General features: G+C 37.0%; 1 protein-coding gene across 4 annotated transcripts in view; it reads left to right on the top strand.

Moving 5' to 3' along the window:
* Positions 1-21161, top strand: part of Tbc1d5 (TBC1 domain family member 5) — a 449388-nt gene that overhangs the window by 227573 nt on the left and 200654 nt on the right. For all 4 annotated transcript variants that reach the window (XM_026790055.1, XM_013354327.2, XM_026790054.1 and 1 more), the window contains 4 exons: positions 12755-12863; positions 14360-14449; positions 14547-14621; positions 16769-16836. In XM_026790055.1, the coding sequence (XP_026645856.1) occupies positions 12755-12863; positions 14360-14449; positions 14547-14621; positions 16769-16836 (342 nt within the window). The remainder of the gene's footprint in view (positions 1-12754; positions 12864-14359; positions 14450-14546; positions 14622-16768; positions 16837-21161) is intronic.

Raw genomic sequence — 21161 nt, 5'->3', positions numbered from 1 at the left:
AGAGGGGAGCATGGCATCTCTGAGCTCACTTCCTCTTCCTCCCAGCATTCTGTTCTGTTTACTCCTCCCACCTATGTTTTAACCTATCAGGGCCAAGCAGTTTCTTTATTGCTTAACCAATGAAATCAACAGATTGATATATGACACTCCCACATCACAATTCTGCTTCCATTGCTTATCAAGATGTTTTTATTTTATGTTAGTTGAACTAATCTGTATTTGTGTCTGTTTATAATATATTCTCCCTTTGAACTAATTGTTGATCATTTGTGTCTTTGAAAATATGTTCTACTTTAAAAAATTTAATTGTTTGTAACTCTTCCAACTGGTTTTGGGTTTCAAGTTAACACAAGCTAGACTCATCAGAGGAAAGGGTGCCTCAGTGAGATCCAGCTGTAAGGCGTTTTCTCATGTAGTTATCAGTGGGGGAGGACCCAGCCCATAGTTCTTGGTGCCATTCCTGGGGCTGCTAATCCTGGGTTCTATAAAAAGGTAGGCTGTGCAAGCCAGGGGAAGCAAGCAGGTAAGCAGCATCCCTCCATTGCCTCTTCATCACTGCCTCCTTCTGGGATTCTGCCCCATTTCAGTTCATGTCCTGACTTCCTTCAGAGGTGAATAACAATAATAAACCCTTTCCTCACCAACTTGTTTTTTGGTCATGGTGTTTTGTTGCTGCAATAGAAACAGTAACTAAGACAGTAATCTATGTTAACAGCTCAACTGGTTTGAGTTTGTATGGGTCAATTTTTTATTTCTTTTATTTTTCTTTCAGAAATTCCTTTAAACCTATTTTATTATCAAGAGGCTGGCTTTAGGTTTGTTTATTTTTGTATAATCAGTTGTAAACTCCTTCTTATAAGCCCATGTAAATGTTTATCTTTGAAAAGACTGGCATTAATTTGAAACCAGAGGGTAAACTACACAGAAACCTCTACCCTGAGAGTCCCTTTCCTTAGATACATGACTGCTTTTTCTTCAGTTCACAACTGAAGCACCTGCTCTTAGTCCTCCAGGTCACTGTTAGTGTATATGCATGCTATAATGTTTAGCTGTATGCTGTTAAAAAAATACATAAAATTAGAGTTCAAGATAGAGTTATAAATAATTTTTTATCTGTTGGACAGCAGAGTTCTACCATATTAGAACTAGAGACAGACCTCTTGTGACTTGGGTTTTTGGCTCTGCTCCCCCGACACTCACCACACTCTGTCTAATTCTGTCTTTTCAGTCTGGAAAGGCTGAAATGGATCATTATTTCCATGCAAGAGGTTTTAGGGAGGATAAGGTTTGGGTAAGTAAACAACACAGTGATCTGGCCTGCTTCTTTGCCACCTGGCTGCTGATGGAGCTTAAAGAAGAAACTCCCATCTTTTCTGCTTTTCATTCATCCACAGATGACATTTCTAACCATAAACCCTATCATGAATTCACCGAAACATGTTTTATATGTGTGTGTGTGTGTATGTATGTATGTATGTATGTATGTATATGTATATATATATGCCAAAACCTTTGTCTTCTCTCTTAGCTTCTTGATATAACTGAATTTCTGGCTTCAGTACTCTTGAACTGTAGTCGTAATTAAGTAAAATCATCAGGATACTGAAACAGTTAATCTGATAACAGAGGCAGCTACTAAGTGACTAGTGGATGTGCAGCATATTGGATGAAGATGCACAGGACAGAGCAATAATTGATATTTGTGTTAGATGGAACAAAATAGTGTAAGATCTCACTGCTAATTGCTGTGTGGCATAACATTTATGAATTCTTTATTTTGGAAGTCTTCCATTTAACACTTTCAGAATACCAGTAGACTGAGGTGCTTGAAGCTATTCACAATGAAACTTCAAGTAATGGGATAAAGGATTATAAATGTATGCCTTTAAGGAAACTGTTATCTTTTTCCGGAAGATAGAGTTCTGTGAAGGGTTGGTTTGGTGGTTGAGAGCACTTAACTGCTCTTGCAGAGGGCCTGCGTCAGGAACTAGTAGCTCACAGTCATCTGTCTTCTGTCTTCCAGGCACCAGGAACCATGTGATTTCTGTATCAGCATGCACACAAACACTCATACCTTTAAAAAATAAATAAATCTTTCAAAAATAGACACAAGGGAAATCCACTAGAACTAGAGTGGAGAAGAGCAGGTGAACAAGAACAACACATAACAATACATATGTGTGAAGTCACAGTTAAACCATACATCTTTATGCTAACAAAATTAATTTTAAAATAGAGTGGATAACTATGAAAACAAAACTGTTATTTAACTCAGAGACAAAGAAGTTTTTTTTTCAAAGTACATACAACATCCAGATAAAATTATACTTGGATCTTGGAAATATTTTGGTAATCTCAACATTTTCCTGTTGAGGGAGGAAAGGAAGGGAGGGAGGGAGGGAGGGAGGGAGGGAGGGAGGAAGGAAGGAAGGAAGGAAGGAAGGAAGGAAGGAAGGAAGGAAGGAAGGAAGGAAGGGAATCACTGCTGTGATACATCTAACTTTACCATGCCAAAGACCTTGAATAGCACTGTGTTTATGTATGTCTTTGAAAAATTGTAAGTTTTAGCTATGCATAATGTCAAATGTCTTTAATTCTAGCAGCCAGAAGACAGACAAGCTGGTCTCTATAGTGAGCTCCAGGACAGTTGGAGTTACATATAGTGAGACCTTTTCTAGAACAAAACTATAACTTTTATTTGTACGTTTCCATTCTGAAAATGCACAATATGATATGTGCCAAAATTTAAACATTTGAACCTTGTTTGTATATTAACAGTGTCCCAAAAGATTTGAATTGGGTCGCTCAGCCAGCAAAACCTATACCATTATTCCAAATTCCCAAAGCTTACAATCTGGAATGTTTCTAGTACAGTGTAAAGGACAGGGCACTTGATCTATAAGTAAGTGAGGTTCTCACTGTCCTTCATGGGGAGATGTTTTTCTGTTTTTGTTTTTCACAGGCAGTAGAAATCGTTTTCCCAGGAACACTAATGCAAACTAATTTAAATACTTCATATTAAGGTTCATTTCATCACATAAACCATTTATCTTCATTTTAAACTATATTTTCCTGGTTCTTTTTAAATTCGTTGTTGAATTTGGTTTTATTTGGCCTTATGACCCAGATATTAGACATCATTCTTTTCCATATGAACCATTTTTGGTGTCTAATAAACGTATAGTCATCTGTGGAGATTTTCTTTTTTTTTTAAATTTATTTATTTATTAAGGATTTCCGCCTTTTCCCCACCACCGCCTCCCATTTCCCTCCCCCTCCCCCGACCAAGTCCCCCTCCCACATCAGCCCGAAGAGCAATCAGGGTTCCCTGACCTGTGGGAAGCCCAAGGAACCCCCACCTCTATCCAGGTCTAGTAAGTTGAGCATCCAAACTGCCTAGTCTCCCCAAATGCCAGTACGTGCAGTAGGATCAAAAACCCACTGCCCTTGTTCTTGAGTTCTCAGTAGTCCTTATTGTCCGCTATGTTCAGCAAGTCCGGTTTTATGCCATGCTTTTTCAGACGCAGGCCAGCTGGCCTTGGTGAGTTCCGGATAGAACATCCCCATTGTCTCAGTGTGTGGGTGCACCCCTCGCGGTCCTGAGTTCCTTGCTCGTGCTCCCTCTCCTTCTGCTCCTGATTTGGACCTTGAGATTTCTGTCCTGTGCTCCAATGTGGGTCTCTGTCTCTGTCTCCTTTCATCGCCTGATGAAGACACTCACTCATATTTGGTTTCTAGCCATAAATAAAGGACATTGAGCTTATAATTCATGTTCCTAGAGAAGCTAAATAAGATGGTGAATCCAAAGACAAACATATAGGCATCCTCCTGAATATTAACTTTCATCAGGCGATGAAAGGAGACGGAGACAGAGACCCACATTGTGGAGATTTTCTCTCCTGACTTTAACATATATGTGAGAGGGAGCCAGGGAAGGTGACAATGGCAGAACACCCTTGGGACTGGTGAGTGATGTAGAATAAATAGCCAGAAGGGAGGACAGGTCATACCTATGTCTTATAGTTCTTAGCAGTAGCTTCATTCATTAGATGGTCACTTGCATATCTATGTAACCACATGCATTATTTAGTATTTGATGGTGGTTTTTTTTCTTCTGTTATATATGAGTCTGTGTCATGTTGTGAATATCATTGGTGAATAAACTACCTTGGCCTGTTGATAGGGCAGAACTTAGGTAGATGGGGGAAAACTAAACTGAATGTTGGGAAGAGGAAGAAGAGTCAAGGAGAAGCCACCAGAGATGGACTCCAGAACTTTAGCCAGTAAGCTACAGTCACATGGTGATACACAGATTAATAGTAATGGCTTAAATTAATATGTAAGAGTTAGCCAATAAGAAGCTAGAGCTAATGGACCAAGCGGTGATTTAAATAATATGGTTTCTGTGTGATTATTTTTGGGTCTGGACAGCCAGGACAAGCAAGCAACCCCCTCCTACAGATGTGTGATTCCCTCTGTATTCTGTGATTACCATTAATGAATAAAGAAACTGCTTTGGGCCTATAGCAGGACAAAACTTAGCTAGACCGGAAAACTACACTGAATGCTGGGAGAAAGGAGGTGGAGGTAGAAAGAAGCCATGTAGCCCCGCCAGAGCACAGAGGCCGGAAATTTACCCAATAAGCCACTGCCATGTGATAACACACAAATTAATGGACGTGGATTAAATTTATATATTATATTAGCCAATAAAAAGCTAGAGCTAATGGGCCAAGCAGTGATTTAAATGATATAGTTTCTCTGTGATTATTTTTCGTCTGAGCTGCCAGGTAGCGAGGAAACAAGCGGCCTCCTTGAAAAGTGTCATGTGTGGTTTTGTTCAAGGGTTCATATCCCTTGAACTTTAATAGTTGCTGCTTTTAAAATTGAATGTCTGTATGAGTGGTGTTTTTAAACACTCTGAATTTAGTACAGAAACCATGAGCTACATGATGCTACTTAAATTAATTACAATAAATTTGTAATTCTTCATTTGTACTAACCAGATATCAGCTGCTTGGTTGATATATGTAATTGTTGTCATAGTGGAAAGTAAAGTACAAAGCATTCCTTTCACCTCAGTTTCTGTGGACAGTGCTCACCTGGAGGTTGTCAGTCATTTGTAGTCTCATTGTAGTGTTTTGTTCTGTATTTATTTATTTTAGATAAGGGGGTGTCTTTGTCAGTGTTCTATTGCTGTGACCATGGCAATGGTAACTCTTATAAAAGAGAACATTTTATTGGGTGTTGCTTATAGTTTTAGAGGTTTAGTCCATTCTGGTGTTAGGGAGCATGGTAGCAGTGAGGCAAATATGTTACTGGAGAAGTAGCTGAGAATTCTACATACAGATCTGCAGGCAGGTGGAAGAGAAGAAAGCCACTGGGCCTTACTTGGGTCCTTGTATTATCAAAGCCCATCCCCAGTGACATAGTACTTCCAACACAGCCACATTTCCTAATCCTTTCAAATGGTGCCACTCCTTGGTAATTAAGCATTCAAATCTAAGAGCCTATGAGGGCCACTCCTATATAAACCAATATATAGGGCCTATCTATATATTCTTGGTTGTCTTGGAACTTGCTATGTGGACCATTTGACCTCAAACTCACAGAGATCCACATGCCTCTACCTCTTGAGTGCTGGGATTAAAGGCATGTGCCATCATTTGCTGTTTATTAAAGGCATCTTGAGTGAAAACACTTAAAGGATACTTGTATTGTTATAGTGTGTCACCCTAGAAACCATTCTACTCTTGAAAAACATACATGTTCTAAGAGATAGATTTGGCTTTCAAATAGGACATCAGATTTTGGCAAATAAATATCTATTGCAAAATTCATGGAAGATATTTTTTTCTGATACTATGAGTGTGCCTTTACAGAATATCTGGTATTATGTAGTATATGATATGCCACTCTATCTTGCCTGCCTGTGCTCAGTCTCTGTCTTGCCCTCCTCTCTCACTTTTAAATACTTTTGTACTGCTCAGACTGCCCTTGGCTTCCTGACAACCTGAGGTTATATGCCTATGCCTATAGGCATACGCCATGTTTGACGGCCTTTATCATATTTTCTAAGTCATATATCAAGCCCATACCACAAACATTAAATAACTGAGGTTGAATGGAAAGGCTATTCAGGAGATATAGTGGAAGTCACAGGAAGAATTTGAGAAATACCAGTACACCATGAAGTACAAAGTTACTCTCATTGGCATCACAGAGATTGTCTAACATAAGAACCTTTTCTGACCATACTTCTAAATGCTAATCCTTTGATTAGTAGTATAATGACTTTTATTATATTCATTATTATATTATATTCAATTAAGACTTTGTATAAATAAAACAATTTTATAAAATTTGAAACCTTCTAATGAAGTTTTTCTTGATTCCTCTCCTAAAAGTATGATTAAATGAGCTCACCGGTTTCAATGTAATCTTTCATTTAAGGTCACATAAGGAATATGATACATATTTTATTTTTTAAAGTCTTATAGCTATGAGTCTTCAACTGTACTTTAATTCACTTTTTTATATTCTAATGAATGTAAGATAGGGCTCAAGATTTCTAGCCTTCATTTATTCCTAATCTGAATCAGAATTTTTCAATAGATTTTAGCAAGTCTCCATGTGATAAACTAATCTTCACCTTTATCTCAGTGACACCTCATTGAATAGACCATATTTTACCTAGATGCATGAAGAAATTATTTTAAGCTTGTGGGTAATTGTACATTCCATTTTTGTATGTATGTACATATGTATGAGTGATATGCCCTAATGTTTTATTATAGCAGGGAGAAAGGCTTAAGAGTAACTTTTTAAAAATTCCTTATATAGGAAGCAAAAAGCCAGTAGAGTTACTAATTGCCTTTTAGAGACTCGGAGTTCCCTCATTACCTGTGATTTAAGCTAAAAATGAGGTAATTACACATACCATCAGTGTTTGTCTGCTTGATCTTGGCACCTGCAGGCCTAGTGTTGCAGCTTACCGTACCTCATGCCACGCTCACGCTCTGTAGTCTTATGCTGACATACTTAATTTATGCCCTCCATATTTCTGTTGATTTCGAGTTAGATGGTTCTTGTTCTGTTTGACTAGTATTTTCAAAATCATTCCTTTAGATGATATTGCATAGAATATTGAAATTATGATACACTCCTTTTGCTGGTAGAAATCCTTAATATGTTTTCTATATATTGGAAACAGGTTTAAAGTAGTCTGTTTCCCTTTGTGTTTGCTTTAAAAGGTATGGTCATGGATGATATGATAAATTTTAAAATCTTATATTATACATTAGGAACACAAAATTGTGCATGCATTTTTATGCCAAGTCTCCCTTCCTTCGTGCTTCTTTGGTTTTCCATATTCAGTGCTTCTCATAGATCATCTCCTCCATACCTTCAACTGCATTCCTTGCTGTTGACCATAACAAGGTGATGTGAGAGCTTTTGACCTTTGCTCCTCTGCTACATGACCAGGTTCTGAGAGTTACTGTGCTATCACACTTTGACTGCACATCCCAGAAGCCTGAGAATCCGCCTTCATTTTCTTTTCCCACTTTGTGTTGCTTGCGTTTTTTCACAGTGATAACCCTTCTCTTCTTACCTACTGAGCAGTTCCGGGGTTATTAAAGATCAAAATAACTCTGCATAAAACTCCAAATAGTAAAGATTTCCAATACCATACTCTATGTATTTTGCAAACCCCCCTTACTATAGTTGTTTGAATTTTGTTCACCCACCTCTTTTTTATTTTACTGAATGCTGTTTGAGTTTTTTAATGTCACTGCTATGGGGACACTGTTCACTTCCTGATGATATCCAAAATTTGGGTAGAAATTACCATATATAACACACTCTGTCTGTAGAATATGGATGTATCCTGTAGTTTACCGTAATCTAGATCACTGATTAAATTTTCTTCTCTAAATTTGGCACATAATTATACACCACTTTAGTGACAAATTAACAAACAATAGATTTAGAAGACATCAATTAGAAACTACACCAGCATGCACAAGAACTGTAAAAGTTCAAATAACAACTTATTTGCAATTAATACCTGCTTGAGAGGGGAAAATGGAGTGATACTGGGTATTTAATTACACTCCTAGACAATCTGATGCTTAACGGTAGTTGTCCAACACAGAACTGACTCCGTGTTTTCACCCTGTGTTTCTCCTCTTTTTTTTTTGGTCTCTCTCTCCCTCTCCTTCTCAGTCTCTCTCTATTTTACTTTGAACTTCAACTTTTTTAAGAGAGAGAAAGAGAATGAAATGGGGAGCAGAGAGGGTGTGTAAGGGAGGAGTTGAGGAAGGGGAAAATATGACCTAAATATGTATGAAAATTTTTAAAAGGTTTCATAATATAAATATTTGAAAATGCATTATAATATATAATTGAAAACAGATGATATCTTTATAATCAATAGCTGTGTTCATTCGTTGAATATTCATAATAATTTCCTAGATTTTGGTGTTGTGACACACACCTTCAATTCCAGTACTCAAGAGGCAGAGGTAGGTGGATCTCTGAGTTTAAGGCCAGCCTGATCTACATAGGGAGTTTCAGGCTAGCCAGGACTACACAGTAAGATGCTCTGTCAAAACAAAGCAAGCTGATTTTCATGTCAGAAACAAAAATCAAAACAAACCATTGCAGAAGGCTAACTATGGAACTAAGTCTTATTGAAAGGGAAGTCATCAGTTACAATTGCAAAAATTTGCTATTTTGCTGCTTTGGGTTTGGAGTTTTTTTAGGGAACAGTCACTACATACTTGGCAAGTTTTATTCATTCACAGTGGTCTCCTTCAGGAGTACCTGTGTAATTCCAAGTACTTATCAGCATTATCAGATTAATTCGAAGACAGCCACTGCTAATCAGTGTTTTAGTGCTGATTGTTTTCAGGGATCTAGTGCCTGCAGTGGTAGAGTACTTGCCACTTAGTGGCACTAATTAATGCTTTTTCTCAAAGGGGTAGCTAAACATCAAGGTCTCTAACCCCAAAGTTCAGGGAGCATCATAGAAAAGAGGACCTAAAGAATGTAAGAGCCAGAGTACCAGGGTGCCTGTTGAAAGATCATGTCTGAGCTTCAGCCATGAACTTAAATGATATGATTGCCTGAATAACATGTAAACAATGTTACCACTAGTTGGACTGCCAGGTTGAATGGAATCTGTCACCCAAAACCTTACTGGTAGGGAATAGCTCCAGGCAATTAATGAGGAGGGAGAATGTCTTTCCTAAAGAGGAGCCCACCTAAATATATCCAGTACCACATGTTCAGCCTTACATAATTCATACTAGCAATACTAACCAAACAGACTTAGTAAGTTCTCTGTATTAGTTTTTATCTATATAAAACAGTAATACTAAAAAGAAACCCATGACTTTGAGAGGGAGTTCAGGATACGTGGGAGGGAATTGGAAGGAAGAAGGGGAGTAAGGAAATCTGTAAATACATTACTCATATATGAAATCTTTAAAAAGTAAAAAAGTAAAGAATTCTTAAATGTTTAAATGTACCGGATCATTCTTCACTGTGGTCATTCCACATCTTCTTGGTTGGACTGTTGACAACTTACCTTCTTTCTGCCTTTAAACGGAATAGTAACTCACAGCTGAGGAGAAAGCATGAGATCCCATTTCTGTCCTGCTTGACTGACAGATCATTTTCTTTGTGCTGTCTGAATCATGCTGTGTCTTTAGTTCACTTATTCTTAAAGGTACTTTTCCTAATTTACATTGATTTGCTTTTTCTCTTGTGAGTGTTTAATTTTTCTAAATATTTGTTTCCTCATTTGAAAAGAGTAGTTAAAGACACATAATTAAGGAAACTGGCTTCTGTAGGGGTGAAAGTTTTTTGTGTAGGTGGTGGTGATGCATGCACTTGGTAGGCAAAAGCAGGTGAATCTCTGTGAGTTTGTGAGTTCCAGGACAGCCAGTGTGAGCTACATATAGAAACCCTGTCAGGAAAAACAAAAACAAGCAAACCAAAAAGGGTTTTTGTCTGCAGTATTGCAATTAACTTTTTATCGTTTGGTGGCATTTATTGACAGGTTTTTCCAGTTCAGATCTGCCCACTACTACCCTGTATATCTGATATATAATATAAGACAAAATTTGCTCACTAATTTTTATTTGTTTATGCTAAGTAAATTAAGAATCTCTACCACCAAGTCCTTAGTATTTCATATTATTTTCCCCAAAGTTCATGATCAGTTAGTTCTATCATTCATATTTATGCTCACTAAAAAAATTTATTTTGGCTCAGCTTCTCTTGCCCTTTGTAGTCTCTTTTACTTCAGATAGATCAATTCTTGTAGCTGTGACTTTAGTTATTTTAAGTCTTTAGTTTTAATTATAATAAAACCATTTCTTGTACCCAAGAGCTTTGTTAATCTTACCATCATTGGTTTAAAGATTTGTCTGTTCACGCCCCATTGTGTCTCTGTGAATGCTAAGCAGTTAGTAGACACTGCATGAGTATTGCTTTTTATCACTTTATTGGTCAAATACTATTCCATAGAAGAGACAGTAGATTACCTTGTGGCCTTTGTGTGCCTCCGTCATTAGAGATTTCATCAATTTGCAGTGTTACACCTTAATTAAACTACATGTATAAATAAGTTTAAATGATTGCAGATTTTAGAGATACTCAAATTTCTTTGCCCCAGGCTCCTTTCCTTTGTGCCAGTCAAGGCACAGGGTCAATTCAAGGCACTCATCACACCTAATAACTGTGTTTCATTGCATAAGGGGCACAGAAGCCTACCACTACCTTAGAAGCCTACTTTACTCGATGGGATGGCAGTCTAGCCAGAGATTAGAAGTCACTAGTTCATACTTCTTTTTCCTATCCAGAATTATTGATGGCTTCCAGGCCATGAAAATACTTGTTTTGTTTGTTTGTTTTACAAATTAATTTGGGATTCAGAATACATTTGAAATCTGTTCATTTTGTTCACAAGCTGAGACAGATCTCTGTAATGTGCTTCTTTATCTTATCTTTGAACATTATGAGAAATTCATAAAAACATAATATGAGTGTATGTGTAGAACTTATTGGAATTGAAAACACTTATTATTTAACACACTGAGTCCATTTAGTGCTGCACATATGGGCCTAGATTTATCCACTGGGGCATGGGAAATCAACCCATGGCTTTGTACTAGTCAAGGTTCTCTAGAGTAACAGAATTTACAGAATCTCTCTCTTCTCTCTCTTTCTCCCTTTTTCTCTCCCTTTTTCCCTCCCTCCCCCTCTCTCTCTCTGTGTATATATGTGTATACAGATACATATCTTCTCACCTCAAAAGGTCTGTAATAAAGCTGTGTGGTTTTTTGTTTATTTGAATAAAAAGTCCTTCACTGGTGTGCCCTCTGTTTTTGAGTTTCAATTAATTCCAGGTGTAGTCAAGTTGACCACCAAGAGTAGCCATCAAACTTCTCCCCAAGCAGTCATTAACTGCCAAAGTTCCTCAGATATGCTTGGGTGCCTCAGGAGTTCCTCCGGACTCCTTGTTGGAATGTTAAACAAAGTTGATCTCTACAAGGCCTTGTGTAGGTCACCACAGCTTCTCTTGAGTTCATGTGCCCAGCAGGCATCGTGGCACTTGTAAAAATAAGTTTGCCCTACAGTGGAGACTGAAATGCCTATGCCATGGAAATACCCAGTCCTTATATAACATTTTTTTTAAGGTAGATATTATTATTTTGTCCTTTCTCAACATACATGGAATCCGGCCACTGATGACCTTGTGTTTTTGAGGTTTCAGTAGCTTTCTTTTGGGTATCTTTCTTCAGAGATTGTATCTGGGATTTTAGTTTTGATACTGAATTTTGCATCTTAAGTAAATTTTATTGTAGTATTTGGAATGGAAGGGTAATTTCATAAAGCAGATCTCAGTAGCCTCAACTGTTGACAAAAGACTCTTATCGTTTAATTTGGTGCAAGATGCTGGGAGTGTCGGTCTAATTTCTTTAGTCAACCTCAGTTAATGGTTTGGGACAATTAATTTCCAATTGTTTCCCAGTAGAGCAGATTTACTTGTATATTAATGAGGCGCAGGTGTGGGCCCCTGGTGCCTGCATGCCTATGAGGCATATTTCAATTGTTTATCTACTCAGCCGCAGGTACTACAAGGTATTCAAGCTTGCCTTTAACAGTTTTTATGTTGTCTTGAATTTCTCTGCACCTGTTAACATTTTCACACTGATGGTGTAATGAGCTGCTGTGGAGATTTCAGTAGGAAACATGCACTGTTGAAAAGGGGTTGGTTCTGTTGTATTTAGCTGTCCAGCCTAGCAAGAAACAAATCAGAGTTACTCAAAGAGTTCGTTCATGTGAGAAGTCGGTACAACCAACAGGCCATTTCTTTGTTATGTAATTTTGGAAACAGGTGTACTTTTGTTAATATATAAATAAGTCATATATTTTTATAAAGAGTCATTTTTCTTATTTATTCACTGAACTATATTACCAGTGTTTTCGAGGAAATGGAATAGCCTCCATAGACATTACAAATTTCAGAAGCTAGGATAATTATAGTGATCTACATATTCATTAAATCTACAGAAGAACTGTGTCCAAGAAGACAGCCATTCGTTCAGACACAGAACACCACTAAATATATGCATTTTAGAAGTTAAATTTCTTAGGCTATTTAAAATTAGTTTCATGTAGCACTCCTCTTGTAGAAGGATTTTAACAGAAGGACACCACTGATCTGGTTTCTTTCCTACAGGAAAGAATGGGAAGAACTATTTGTAAACAACAATTACTTGGCAACAATAAGACAGAAGGGGATTAATGGGCAGCTGAGAAGCAGCAGGTTCCGCAGCATCTGCTGGAAGGTAAGAAGGAAATATTTATTTACAGTTGGTGGTGGAAGTGTATCAGCACATTACCTATGCCCTGGAAGATTACCACACAGGGATCACTGAATCTTCCAGGTGATTTTATTCCTTTTTTTTTTTTTTCTTTTTAGACCATTCATGTTTATCTTGCATAGGACATTTACTAATAAGGTTGAGCCACTTGGGCAAGCAGAGCTAGTAAATGAATCCTTTGAAGTAACTCTTTTTACTTCTTTTAATGGTGAACTTTTCAGTGAAGTACTGTTAAATTACTTGGAGGAGGCTTTTTAAAAAATATTTATTTATTTATTATGTATACAATATTCTTTCTGTGTGTATGCCTGAGGGCCAGAAGAGTACACCAGACCTCATTACAGATGGTTGTGAGCCACCCAGCTTTTTTAGATTTTCTTGAAGTTGGGCATGAGAATGAAGTGGGTAAACTTGAAGTCCCTATTATCTGAGCTGCTATCATTAGTCATCCTCCTTTTGTCTCACTAAAGAGCACGTGGAAAAGACTTGACATTCTTTTCTTAGAAACATAAATGGAGGGCAAGCAGGAGAGCAGAAGGAAACTGGGTCATTCTCCTTCAGAGAGAAGGGGCATTGGTGACCAAAGTGGTAATGTAATCTGTAGTCATCTTTTTAATTGCTTTGAAAACTTAGCCCTTTTTGTTCTCTAAAATGAATGAATTTGAGTGTAGACTTACTTTTTAAATGACCTCTATCAGTATTTTTAGTACTATCTGCATAAATTGAGCATGTAAAGTCTGTGCAAATCAAAATAATAAGAAATACATGATGTATTATATAGTTCTAGATTTAATAATTTAGATTTAATAATGAAAATGCGTTTTTCTTTCTTAAGAGGCAGACAAGAGACCTGCTGCTAGAAAATTGGTATTCAAATATTTGTGCCCCACCCTCACTTCCTCTTGTTTAAGTATATTTCATTTACTGAAAATAGACCTAAGTCTGGATTCATTTTATTAATGTATTAAATTAAATCATATCTGTCATTTTAAGAATGTTACTTTGATAAGCTGACTGCTAGTTGTAAATTACATTCTGTGCTGTTAAAGGAGCAGCCTCACTTCATGCCCTCAACCCTCAGATCCCTCCATGTCCTGCAGACGCAGGGATTGCTTACAGGTGTTACCTGCACTAGCTCCCTATCAGTTCCAGGGCAATTAGAAATGAACCTCCGTCTGTGTTCCTCCCTTTTTAGAATAAATCTTGAAGAAAGCTTAAATCTATTTTGTGATTTAACTTTTTAATTCTTTTTTAACCATTGATTATTTAGTTTTTGACTATTCTAACTATTTTTAATATATCCATGAGCATATTATTGGGAATTGAAATGGTTATATTGAATGGAACATGTCACGAATGGGGTGTTTCTTTATATTTTCAAGCAATTTTATTTAACCTGATTTTCATACTTAGTAGATTTTACTTTTTATAAAGTTATCTCTTTTTCTCTCCCCCAATAGCTCTTTCTTTGTGTTCTTCCTCAAGACAAAAGTCAATGGATAAGTAGAATTGAAGAACTAAGAGCATGGTATAGCAGTATTAAAGAAATAGTAAGTAAAGAGCAAATGTAACTAATGCAGTTATTTTCATATGCTTAATTTAAAGTTCAGCAGCCTCTGATCTTTGATATGTCTCTTTCTTTACCAGCATATCACTAATCCGAGGAAAGCTGTTGGCCAGCAGGATCTGATGATCAACAATCCCCTTTCACAAGATGAAGGAGTAACGTTCCTTTTTATTATGTTTATTTTCTTCAATTATTTCATTATTTTATTTGTATGAATGTTTTGCCTACCTGTATGTCTGTGTAACATTTGTGTATCTGGTGCCTTTGAAAGCCAAAGGAGTCAAGTAGATCTCCTGAGACGGCAGTTATGGGTGGTTTTGAGCCACCATATGGTTGCTGACAACCAAACCAAGTCCTCTGCAAGAGCAACCAGGGCTCTAAACTACTGAGCGCTTCTCTATTCTTGTTCCAACCTTTTCATTCTGAAAATCATGCTTTAATGATTTATGTCATTTGCTTAGGGTAAGGGTATCTTATCTGAAAATCCTTATGCAAACAATGTATTTCATGCCGTGTTTTCATTATTCTAAACGCTGAACTACCTAGATCCTGGTGTGTGTGTGTGTGTGTGTGTGTGTGTGTGTGTGTGTGTGTGTGTGTCGCATGTATATATGCACACCTGTAGAGGCCAGAGGTGGACATAGTATCCTGCTCTGCCATTCTTTGCCTTGTTCCCTTGAGACCAGGTCTCACTAAAACTCCTGCTTGCTTTCGGCTAGACTAGCTAACTGGGATCCATCTGTCTCTGCTCCCCACTGCTGAGGTTAGAGCCACAGAAAGCCACGCTCAGCTTTGTATGTGGATCCTGAGAATTCAAGCCCAGGGTCTCATGCTTGCATCTTATCTGCTGAGGCATCTACTCAGCACCTGTGGGCCCAGCTCTTAGAGGTTCTGCACCTCCCAATAGTGCTAAGACGCTAAGCTGTCAACACAGCGGCTGTAGGAACTGTCAAATCTACCCCATAGCAATTTCTCTGGACTATCCACTGTACTGTAAATTATTTCTTGCTTTTTAAATGTAGGAATGCTCTATTTTGAGAAGTAAATGCAATTTTAGGTTGGCTGTTGTCTTCCAAAATATGTTTCATTATTATTATAAATTTATATACTTAATTTTGACTTTAACCATATTGTCATTAATACAAGCTGTGTTTCAGCGTAAAAATGGCTACATGTTTTCTTGGACTCTGTTTTCCTTGGTGGAAAATTTGCCAGAATTTGGCTAATTTAATTAAAAACATCAGTCCATTAGAACATAGGGAAATAAATGGATTGTCTATTTGTCCCTGCCTAACTTTCAATTATCCCTGAATAATTAACTGCTAATTATAGGCTTGTGTCCACAGTCTAAGAATTTTTCATGTTCAAAATTAAATTTTCAGGTACTTGTTTCCGGGCCTGATCACATGGGTTCAGTCCCTGAGACATGTAGGGGCTGGTGTGTTGGTGCGTGTGTGCATGCATGAGTGTGTGTTTTAAGTGCAAGGGGTCTCGTAAGATCTAACTCTAAAGTGATTAGGAAGGAGGCATCAGTTTTTTAGTGAAATAAAAAAAAAAAACTAAGGAACACCTTAGAAGTCCACACTTGGCAGGACTATCCCTGGAAGAAAGCAACTACCTGTAGTGACTGTGGAGAAGCTCATATCCTGGTGGAGTGTAGCAGTTACTACTTGACAGAGACTATATAACTTTCTCACTTGTTGCTGCTCTGCACCTGTGTATGTAGCTGAGGAAAAAAAATTCCTCATTTTATAGGTATCTTAGTAATTTTCTGATGTAAACTTTGCTATATCATCATAAGCTATTACATAATTTTTAGATGGTTGGACTTGTTCCTTTGTTTTGTTGAGAGAAGGCCCTACTACTTGGATTTGACTAGACTGGAACTTGATAGGCTGTCCCTCAAACTCACAGAGCACTGCCTGCTTCTGCCTCCAAAGTAGAAGGGATTAAAGTTGTGTGCCACCTTAGCCTATCATTAAGAAATTTTTAGACTTTCCCCAAGTTTACATTTTGAAAATGTAAATGCCTCTTGTGGAAGAAAAGAGCAGTGGAAGTGCCCTTCATCCTACAGAGATGATAGAACCTTCAAAAATGTATACAGTAAGGAAAATTGAAAAAAAATGTAAGCTTTTGAATTAGAGCAAATTTTAATAGAAATTATTTCTGCCAGATTTCCTATCTCAGAAATCCAAAGTGACAGCTTAGAGAATAATAAATTCAATCACTTAAATTATTAAATTGAAGTCATAAAAGTCACACAGTGTGAGATTGTTCTAATTAGGTTATTCTCATTTTCCAGAGCCTTTGGAACAAGTTCTTCCAGGATAAAGAATTGCGGTCCATGATTGAGCAGGACGTCAAAAGAACGTAGGTAGAGCTGTGTTTGTCCATTGATTCAGAACGATGTTTACCACAGTGTGAGATCCATAAAGAACCCTAAATTGTCTTAATTGTTTTCTACTTACTTAATGCAAAGTTGTTTTTCTAAATAAATTTTGATTCCACAAATTTTTTTTCTTAAAGATTTCAAAATATTCAAAATAAAGTGAATATCAACCAAAGAATGCTAGCTTTATCAATTTCTGATAGTTCACATTATTCTAAAGGGATTTTATTGTGTGATTATTTATATTGATAATACTTGGACAGCTTATCTCTGTATATATATGAATTGCCTTCTGGCCAAATTACTCTGTATCCTTCTCCTTCCAGTTTACTGTGGTTATCCTTCTTGCTTTCCTCTGGGTGCTGCTCAGGTGTGTGAATAACCGGTTCTGGTAGTCTATCCAGCACTCATATGAAAAACACCTCTTTTGGCACAGTAAATGTTCTATCACTGTTACAAACCAGCTTCATCTCTCTGCACTATCTCTTGGGAAATACTCTCAATATCCTCTCTCTCTCTCCTTGTACTTTTCTGTGAATGGGGATAATAGTAATTACCTCCCAAAGTTTGTATGGATTCCCTTAAGGTTTATTGTCCTTTTGCCAGAAGTTCTTGCGAGCAAATTATGTCATATTTTGACTGTCTATTTAGAACTTGCCAGTTAGTAATCCTTAGTCTAAACATTCTAAATCCTAAATGTTTGAGAATTCAAAACTTTTTGAATATTGATTCAAAACCCTCAAAATTTTTGATTTTGGATTTTTAATTAGGGACGTTCAACATGCATGCAAAATAGAGTAGTGTTTTAGCTAGTAAAGTTAATTATTGGAGCTGCAAATCTGCAAGAGAGTGCATCACAAATACTTAACCTTCTGCAACTTTTCCAGTGTCTTCCACTGTAATTCTGTCTCTGACAGTGTCAGGCCTCTAGCTTTCTAGCACTCACATCGTGCTTTTTTATTCCAGAACAACAGAGAGTCAGATGACTTCAACTACCACCAAATTACCTACACTATTCAATACGTAGAATAAATGCTTAAAAACGACAGTATTCTAAAGAATCAGGAGTTGAGATCAGCTATACTGCAATTAGTGTGTGAAGTGAAAATCATTTTAGTTATCTTGCCTCTCCCAGTTAGTTCAGGAGCCACCCACTTTAAAGATAAGCTCGTAGGGTTAGTTCTTAGTCTCCTTCGCACCGATTTTCGGGAGCTAAAGCACCTTTGTATTGGCACATATGAGGCACATGGAAAACAAAGGGATTTCCTTATTGACCATACAACTTTGTTAATCATTGTCTAAAAAACAGACCTTATGGTAATAAAACAGTATTGCATGTTACTAGCCAAAATAGTAACAGTGTCTGATTTTAAAAATGTTAGAGCTATTCTATCTCAGAGGAGGAATTTTAATTCAACTTTCTGTAAATCGTAAATGGAAGTGGGTGGATAATGGCACTGGCCTAGAACCACACATTCAGAAACCATAGTGTTCCAGAGTGATCAAAAAATATAAAATAAGAGAGGAGTATGAATTCCTATAAGCACCCCACGTAAGAAGAGCTTATTCATCATTTTGCTTATAGCTCAAATATTTCTTCCTGGCTGTGTAAGAAACTGTTAGATCTTGAAAACACACACACAAAAGCTGTTCTGGTTTTTATTTGTTTGTTTTCTGTTTTTCTTTTTCCCAAAGAATGTAAGATATGTACATCAATACATTTAGAGTTAATTTTTTTCCTGTTCTTTTTTTTCTTTCCTTTTCTTCTAGAATATTTGAAGGTAAGTACAAGATTCAGGGTAGGTATATGGGAGAGTCTAAAGTGTAGCTGTTTATAGTATTATAGAGTTTAAAGTGTAGCTGGAAGTCTGGGTGATTCCTCGCTAGCTTTTCTTGAAGTCTCTTTATACAAGAGAGGAAGTTACCATACCTTCTCTATTTAAGATTTCACACTCCTTTAATCCTAGTACTACAGAGGCTGAGACAGGGTGACGTCTGGGAAATCCAGGCCAGCCTGGTTTATGTAGCAAAACCCTGTCTCAAAGAAAACAAAACAAAAACTGAAGAACAAGAAAAAAAAATGCAGAATACGTACTATTGAAGATAGAGTAACTAGTTTTACCAGATTGCAAAATCATCAAAGTCTAATAGCTTGAATATTATTACCACATTGCATCTGTTGGTGGTGATTTTGTTGCTTTTAAAACAGGGTCACATTTAGCCCTAGTTGTCCTTGCATTCCCTACATAGCCAACAATGGCCTTGAACTCGTGATCTTCTTGCCTTTACCTCCCAAGGGCTAGGATTAAAAGCATGAATCACCATCCCTATCTTCTAGTGATCTAAATCCATCATTATCAGTTGAATCTATAAAACTACTGGTAATACAATGGAAGGGGGAAAAGTGCAGTTCAGAGAATTTATACTTTCTTAAGTTGTTACTTAAGAATTTTGGGTTTTTAAAACATACTGGGTTGCAGGACACTGGAGAATAAAAGAAGTCTGATCACAGGATTTATCTTTACTGTGGAGAGTTATTAATGATGGTAACAGGTCTGGAGGAGCAAAGTGGAATAGTGGGTAGGTACTGAGAGAATAGCTCAAGTTGTATTTGCTTTAAGAACTATGATCAGAGAAGGCATCTCTGTGAAGAAGAAATTTGTACTGAGATGTGAAAAGAAAATCTTTATAGACCACCCTTTTAGATCTAGTGGAGGAGTATTTCAGGCAGTGGGAGCCTCTATTCAAAGCTTCCCCTGAAAATGAGTGTTGAGAGAAACAAAATGAAGTTAGGTATTACTAGGACTAAGTAATTTAAAGAAGGGAATATAAGAAGATGGGAACCCCTACACAAACATTGCTCGGATTGGTTTCCATTTTTAATGAGCAGCTGTTGGAAGATAATTTGGGTCTTCAGAGGAAAAGGATACTAGTGAGTTAAACTAAAGGTGCAGCATTGAAGAAGGTGTAAATAGATTGAGGACACACATTTTATGTTTCTAAATACAAACCAGGTTACTCTATGGGCTTCTCCTCACTCACTAGTTCTGTTTAATTATTCCTGCTCTGCTTGGCGTTTTTAGCCTCCTATCTCAAGGTGGTTGCTTAATTGTTCTCATTGGATCTATTGATACCTTTTCTACTCTAATCCAGTCCATGTGCTCAGTCCAATCACTCTTCTCAAAGCAGGTTTATAATCCTGCTTTATAATCTAAAACTTGTGACTGTCTATGGCCATAGAGAAATGGATTTTCCCGCCTTCTACAACACACATCTAATTATCTTCACAGTGTTATTTTCTATCATTGGTCCAAGATCAGGTTATGCCTAGCATTTTAGTTAAACACTGCTTGCTGTTGAGTCCCTGCCACTCACCATATCCATGACATATTTTATGGACTTTCCGCCAGTTTTTTTGAAGTTTGCATTTTGTTCAGTTTTCCTGTAACTTTTACATGTTATTTAACTTAGGTCTTATATTTAAGTCTATCTCATATGCATTTAAACATTTTTATTAATTTCCAGGGTTTTCAGGCATAATAGATGCAAAAATAAGTATGACATGTACCCAGTAAGAAATTCAAATCTAATAGGGAAAAGCAGAAAAAAGAGATTATAATGAGATCAGTTAGTGCCATAGGAGAAGCCATGTGTCCAAGACCTCTGGTGTTAGTCTATGTCTACTTCTGATCTTATGGATAGACCCTGATATTGTTTTATTGTTGTTGTTGTTGTTGTTTTGATTTAGGCTGGGTTTTTTTGTTTTTTTTTTCTTTATTTTGTTTTGGTCTCAAGATACATTGCCAGAGTGATGCACAATAACAGCCAGAGATGGAAATAGTCAGTGATGATCAGTGTTTCTTCGATTTCACTAGGCTTTTTAGCATTTTTTCAATCTTACAAGACATATGCACCTCTAAGAAAAAGACTCCTAAGATCAAACTTCTAGTTTGACCTTAATTAAGGTATTTTACTGTTGGATTGATTTCATCTGGCTATTCACTGTATTAAATATTTTCTCTTACATTATTTTAACATCTTTAATAAGCCACTACTCAATTTTTACTGCAGGACGTTTACATTCATTTCAGATTATTTGTTCCTTATCTCAGGCTAATGAAGTGTTGAAATAGGTGCAGCGGGGCTGCGTCCCCGGCACCCAACTGTCCGCATGGCTAGCTTTATCTGAAATAATTACATGGAAACTGTATTCTTTTAAACACTGCCTGGCCCATTAGTTCCAGCCTCTTATTGGCTAGCTCTTACACATTGATCTAACCCATTTCTAATAATCTGTGTAGCCCAC

This window comes from Microtus ochrogaster, unplaced genomic scaffold (assembly GCF_000317375.1).
Source record: "Microtus ochrogaster isolate Prairie Vole_2 unplaced genomic scaffold, MicOch1.0 UNK40, whole genome shotgun sequence".
NCBI lineage: Eukaryota > Metazoa > Chordata > Mammalia > Rodentia > Cricetidae > Microtus > Microtus ochrogaster.
This window is presented reverse-complemented; position numbering and strand designations above follow the sequence as displayed.